Here is a 6,972-nt window from a genome sequence, read left to right on the forward strand (position 1 = left end):
CTTTGTCACATATACTATAAGATTATTTATCCTAATAATCTTTTATAAAAAAAAAAAAAAAAAAAAAAAAAAAAAAAAAAAACTCCGTTTTATCGTTTATTATAGCATAATTGTCTATCCCGAATCTGCGGGTGTTACATGTACTTACTTCGATTATATGCACTTTTAAAGAACATTGGTAGCTCTAATTTAAAAGGAAAAAAAATTGTCCAAACAAGACCCTTTAAGCTTGGCTCAAGACCTTATTTTCATTAGTTTATATCTGCATCTGTTGTACAAAAAAGAACAATCTTAAAACCTTGATGATGAAATTCGAATTGAGAAAAAGAATTAAAAACATACCTTGTAACTCACTGATTCTTAATCGAGAGAGAGAGAGAGTATATGTTTGAAACTCACGATACCTTGTAACTCACGATAAAATAGTAAGCTAACCCACTGTCAACTATCAGATAAATCCTAGAACTTGGGTGTCCATCAGATTAATCTGATAAACATAAAAATAAAAATAAATTCGTTCACTTTTTAGATAAACATAAAATTAAAAATAAAGCTGAAATTAGTATTGATTAGCTTACTATTTTATCGTTTATTATGAAAAGCATAATTTTATTTATATTTTTTCCTCTTATTATTTCCGTATCATACTATTTAATTTATTGTACTTTTATTTTTTATGCTACATAATTTATTCTGTTTGTAGGTAGTATATGTTTGAAATTCTTGTATATTAGACCATATGGTATGTTTGTCACGAAACATTTCGTGGTCTATATGGCCACTAACCACGAATGTGAGCACCATCTTGGGTGATTGTGGTGGTTAGTGGTGATGCATTTTCGTGTCAATTGTGATGGGGAACACGGACCAACACACTCAATCAGTTTGTTTATCTCTCTATCTCTCTCTATCTTTCTCCATCTCTCTCTACAATTTAATAAATTAATTATTAAATATTTTTTATTTTAATAATAAAAAATAAAAGGATATACCGGTGAGTATCTCAACCTTGTAGTGGTTGAATGTGGTATATGGTGATGAGTAGGCACCTATATTATAGTGGTTAGTGATTGCTATATGAATAACATTATATTTTTTAATTTGTTAATTAATACCTGATTATTGTAATATTCAAAGTTTATGTTAGTACTTATTAAATGTCATACACGGAATTAACAAATATGTTAATGGCGAAAGAGAGACAAGGGAACAAAAAGCCATAGAAGTAACTTCAAACACGTATTATTTTAGTCAACGGAGATAAAATTCTCCTACATGTTAGTCAACTACATGTCTCATGCAGTCAGTAGGCTTAAAATAAACCTTCTCATTTACCAAATCATACCCCACCAAAAAATTCTGCTGTAACAAATTCCCAAAAATAGCCAAATCATCCACCGGAACAATCGTCAAACAACTCAAACCTTTCTGCACTTCCAAAAAAGTACTCGTCACCGGCAACTCCACGTCAGCACCATCAAACCGGAAGGTCATCTTCGGGACAAATGTCAATTCTAAATCCCTGTAACAAAGCTCAAACAATCCTTGTGGGTCCTCAACAGTTTGACCTCCAATGGCATCCGTCAAAACCGAAGTAAACGCACTATAGAAATCCCGGTTGACAAGTGTCAGTGTCGTACCAGAATCTATTATAATGTTACCTTTGACAACCTTATTTTTCGAAAAGGATCGCTCGTATGACACACTAGTGTTTCCAACCAACACGCTTTGTAATGTAAGGTAGTAGTACGTCGATGGCTCCTTTCGTATCATGGGAGTTGAAACGACGTTTGACCCGTTGACTTTTGCAAGATCACCGAAGTAAATCTTGCTTGTTTGGTTTGTGATGTCGTTAAACTGTGGAGTCAAACAGTATGAAAACTGACCCTGCACGACGGAATTTAATTGGTTAACTACAGAAAGTGGGCCGCCACCAAGACCAATGATCCCAGAAACATTCACGTTAAACGTGCCGTTATTATCATGTCCACAACCAAAAGCCACGTTTTTCATAGGGGTTAAACCGAACCAAAAAGTGTCCATAGCAAGGTCACCTGATGTGTAAGAGCGATCCCCATACATCATTTTGTATTGACACGTGTTTTGTGAGTCACATGATGATTGGTTTTCTTCTAGGGCTTCACATCCCTTTGATTGGCATGATAGTTGTTGATAAGTGGATGAAGAAGAGGGTACAAGATAGGGCACATTGACTTGCTTGTAACAGTTCTGGCAAGGTTGACACTGGGCCCACGTGAGGTCGGACCCGGTGTCAGCAACTCCAAGAACTTTTACGGGTGGGGTTCCAATCTGGATTGACATTACGTATTCCCCTGGGACCTCAAAAATGTCTGCTTCTATTTTCGTGGTAAAACCTGCCCTTCTTGAAAGAGTGGAAGCTCGAGAAATGGACCGATTGAAAGCATTTTGAACTCGGTTTGATCGGGAATGAGTTGGGTTGTAGAGAGGTGATAGTGGAGAGTCTCTATGAATAAGATCAACTGTAAAACCTTGAAGGTTTCCACTGCCACTACTGCCATCGCCGTGGTGGTTTGATGTAGAGAGAGAAACCGAAAGTGTGAGTAGGAGATGGAGAAGAGCGAGAGTTTTCATCTTTAAGAACTTAAGATGACTATGAAGGATAAATGAAGATTAGATCAATATTTATAAGGTGAAAATTAAGTAATTTAATCTGAAGTTATATGAATTTGGAAGGTCAAAAGTTAATTACGTTAATTGTTAAATATTATAGGAAGGAAATACTTATATATGCTTAAATAGTTATTACAGCAATTATTTGCATATATAAATACAATCAGTATACTCCTCTTAACGTTTCGGTTCAAAATCGATATATATATATATATATATATATATATATATATATATATATATATATATATATATATATATATATATATATATATATATATACTAGCCGTCTACCCGCGCAAAGCTGCGGCGACGAATAACTTCATTCGACAATTAGTTTCTTTCAACGATTAGTTTATTCGGAAGACATGTTATATTTCAAGGAACACAAAACATATTCATAATGTTATTAATCGGTTTTGCGGTAGCGATTAGTTTCTTTTGGCAATTAGTTTCCTTTCGCCAATTAGTTTCTTTTGGCTATTATATTTGTTTCACCGATTAGTTTCTATACTGAAACATGTCATCGTCTAAAGAACATGAAATGTATCGGAACTCGATTGCATTCCACAAAGGTCGGACACATTGTTTTGGTATGTTGTTGATTATCCCAAATTGCAACGCCATTATAAAGTTCTTAGGGTTTTTATGAACAGACGAATATTAGTTTCATTTTTGGCAAATACTTTCTGAGCGTTAATTAGTTTCTTTTTTTCAAATAATTTTCTTTTGACATTTCGTTTTTTAAAGCATGTCATATTTTTTCTCTAGATTTGTTCCTTAACGACATTTTTTTTAGAAGTCAAATATTATTTTGCATTTAATTTATTTTGCATATAGCTGTGAACATACAATACAAGGGTAAAAATGTGTCATTCATTTACGCTTTGTGAGGCACGAAGAGAAATTAACCTAACATGAATAAAAAAGATACCCATTAGAAAGATGTTCTAGTGAACAGAAAAGAAAAACATCAAATGTTATGATTAAATTATGCAACAAAATGTCACCTTAGTTTATGCAACATATTTATAAGAGCAGTTGATATAAGCAAAAATATAAGACAATAAAACAAATAAAACATATAAAAAATATCATTCGTTGAGTTAAGCACACTTTTACAGTTTCTGCTTTCACTACATTGTTGTTTTAGTCTAGTAACTCTTAATTTTAGCAACAACATGCGTTCTTCTTTAGTCTATACAACAAAGTTGCAAGTTTCCTGGTAGGAGGTGGACCTGATTCATTATATATTTCATTAGGAATAGGAAATTATAAATACAAAACCTTTTAGGCTTACAATATCAACTCAACCACTTTTTAGTTGTTTCATTTTAACCTACAATCACATTTAGTTTCTTATTTTTCTCAAATTTTATTACCTTCTGTGATGATAAACTTTCAGATTCTGTTTTCACTAACTCAAGTTTACCACCATCACAACAATACCCTTTTCTAAATGTCGAATTGATCTTTGTTTGTTGTAAGGTTCAGAAACTTCTGGCATACAACATGATGATTGTAGACGTGCCTCAACACCTAATTTTCCTAATGTTGATCGGAGTAGAATGGAATTCATCATAGTTGCCATCATACTGTTCATATATGAAAATATAATTACCAAATTAACCCTTTGGAATATACTTCACAATTATTTAAGGGAGAATTTCATATATGCCCTTATTAAACGTCAAAATATCATATTTGCCCGGCCTAACATCTAAATATCATATTTGTTCTTCTTAATCTTTTAAAATATCATATATGCCCAAATTTTTTTTAATAGTTTATAATCCCTTTTTATATTTTCAAATCATTAAAATTGAAAAAAAAAATTAATGGACCATATTGTCCTTACCTTATAGTTACCTTCTAAATGACATACGATCAAAAGAATTTATCTCTTGCCGTCGCCAGTGTGTTAACATGTCACCGTCATCCTTCTTGCCTTTCCCGTATTCCATCAGTTCTAAAGAAGTCAAAGAGATACAGTTGAACTCGTAATGCTTGAAGTTCATGTTCCATGTCTATAACCTGCATAAACACTTTTTATCTAAAACTAAAAACACTGGCACAATTATTTCCAAAATTTCGGCCTTTTTAATAATTAGTAAACTGTTTTTTTCTCAACATCAGGTAATCTAACCCATAACAAATAATACCTGGATAGTATATTAATACGTCTTTTCTTTATAAGTGACAATAAAACAAGACCACCAAATTAATAACAGAGGCTACAGATGCAAAACAAGGATTTGTTCGTTTATTAACTACTAACTAGGTGTTGATTTGGATATTGATTGGCTAATTTTAACTATGACACTCCAATAACTTAAAAAGACAAGGTATTACAAACTTTCAAGACCAGATCCATTTGATCTCTTCTATAATCTTATATCTTTTTGTTATTGTGGTGCATACCAAAAATCTTTTTTAATAACCCTAGAAACTATCGTTTCTCATGAAAAAAATTAATCCTCCAACCAATTAACTTTCTCCGGCTCCAAGACTCCATTTTCACCTGTAATTGTCCCCACTTTTTTCCTGTATTTCTTTGAGTTCATTAAAACATAAAGAACCTGCAACAACTCTTAAGGGATTTCTTTTGAATTGATGGAATCTGGGAGAAGGCAAGAAGGAGGACGGTGACAGGTTAACACTAGTGACGACAAGAGGTAAATTCTTTTGACCGTATGCCATTTTGAAAGTACTTAAAAGGCAATGGCAATATGGTCCATTTATTTACTTTTTCAATTTTAATGGTTTAAAAATATAAAAAGGGATTATAAACTATTAAAAAAATAAATTTGGGTAAATTTGATATTTTAAAAGATTAAGAAGGGCAAATACGATATTTAAATGTTAGGCCGGGTAAATATGATATTTTGACATTTAATAAGGGCATATACGAAATTCTCCCATTATTTAAAGTACACTTGCATTAGCCAATTTTATAAGAAGAAGTTCTATCAAGACAATTTGATGTTACCCATGTGTCACCACAAAAGTAATTTCGTCCACCAAGAATAATCGCCACCTGGATTTAAGGCTTCAATGTTGCAGATCAGATCAGTAAACAATCGTGCTGATATATATATTTATTACTTAATTTTAAGGCTTACTTGAATGACACGAGAAGATTCCAAATAAAATTCTCTAAACCATAAGAAACGAAGATCTGTCAACGTTGCAATCGTAACTGAAATGCTAAAAAGAAAAAGGTTATTTTAGCAATGATATGATCAATAATCAAACCAAAAAAAAAATTATTCATCAGAATACAAAAAATAGCTAACCTGAATAGTCTAGTATGTGCAGGAAGAAACTAAGCTTGTAGAAAAAGGTTTCCAATTGTTTCAAATCATTTGCAGGAATCTCAGAGCTACTATTCCCAAAAAGACCACCTGGTTTCCTCATATTGCCACCAGATAGCAAAACGATTTCACTCAACTTTATTCATAATTATTGGAGTAGCATGATAAATGAAAAATACTAAGCTTACCTTTTATACCAAGAGAAATCATTAAGTATGCTGACTTTTGCATTTTTTAGATGATCAAGTGAACCAAAACATTAAGTAATTTCAACATGGACTAAAGATGAGTTACGGTGGAATAATAGGGGCAATATTGGAAAATGATAAAAGATGAGTTACAGTGGAATAAAAGGGGCAATATTGGAAAATGATAGAGTCAAGGCACATACTTTAGCTGCAGGTGATGCTTGCCATCTTTGTATCTCACGAAGCGACTCATTTCCAAGTCCATTACCTGATAAGTTTCTAGATACAAATCAGCCTGGCTTTCCTTCATAGAATCTGGAAGTTGGCAATAAATTTTTGCATTATATAGAGTTATTATTAAAAAAAACTTTTCAAGAATTTTCTTCTTCAAACCTCAGGAAGTGCTTTGACACAACTCGTGTATGCACAGAGGACTGATACCATTTCCCTGCCTTCTTGGATAAGAGTATTCTACAAATATATAAGAAATTAGTATATAGAGATATTCATAATCCAATGTACAAAAAGTTCTAGATCGAGTTAGATGAACTTAGATTACAGCCAAATGACAAATATATTGGGAACATTCATTTCATTTTTCAAAATGAAATGTTGTAAGAGAAACATACCAGTTGATTTAGTGCCTTTGTGTCCTCAGATAAAGACAGCCGATATGCATGGACTTCGCTGTACTTTGCAAAAAGTGATGAGTATATTAATTAACTATAAAGCCAATAGCCACAAGGTATAATCTTGTCACTACTAAAACAAATTGGAAATATAAAAAAACAACCAAAGAAAGTTTGGAAAGCCAAATT

At 32.4% G+C, this 6,972-nt stretch overlaps 1 protein-coding gene and 1 pseudogene across 18 annotated transcripts in view; both read right to left on the minus strand.

The window, feature by feature from the left end:
- Positions 1-1,278: 1,278 nt before the first annotated feature.
- LOC145122427 (aspartic proteinase CDR1 pseudogene) lies at positions 1,279-2,620 on the minus strand (annotated as a pseudogene).
- Positions 2,621-3,711: 1,091 nt separating this feature from the next.
- The window catches only part of LOC145119325 (protein PIR-like), a 4,341-nt gene continuing 1,080 nt past the window's right edge, over positions 3,712-6,972 (minus strand). For 8 of the 18 annotated variants that reach the window (XM_079054973.1, XM_079054971.1, XM_079054966.1 and 5 more), the window contains 9 exons: positions 6,784-6,841; positions 6,548-6,625; positions 6,155-6,469; positions 5,949-6,056; positions 5,775-5,851; positions 5,642-5,689; positions 4,511-4,686; positions 4,035-4,247; positions 3,712-3,890 (listed from right to left, as the gene is read on the minus strand). In XM_079054973.1, coding sequence (XP_078911099.1) covers positions 4,588-4,686; positions 5,642-5,689; positions 5,775-5,851; positions 5,949-6,056; positions 6,155-6,197 — 375 coding nt within the window. In that variant the 5' untranslated portion in view covers positions 6,198-6,469; positions 6,548-6,625; positions 6,784-6,841 and the 3' untranslated portion in view covers positions 3,712-3,890; positions 4,035-4,247; positions 4,511-4,587. Of the gene's footprint in view, positions 3,891-4,034; positions 4,248-4,510; positions 5,702-5,774; positions 5,860-5,948; positions 6,470-6,547; positions 6,626-6,783; positions 6,847-6,972 lie in introns of all 18 variants that reach the window. The other 10 variants (XM_079054969.1, XR_013713775.1, XR_013713774.1 and 7 more) reach the window with 10 other exon arrangements.

Source organism: Lactuca virosa, chromosome 6 (genome assembly GCF_052849685.1).
Source record: "Lactuca virosa cultivar CGN04683 chromosome 6, Lactuca_virosa_CGN04683_v6, whole genome shotgun sequence".
In the NCBI taxonomy this organism is placed as follows: Eukaryota; Viridiplantae; Streptophyta; class Magnoliopsida; order Asterales; family Asteraceae; genus Lactuca; species Lactuca virosa.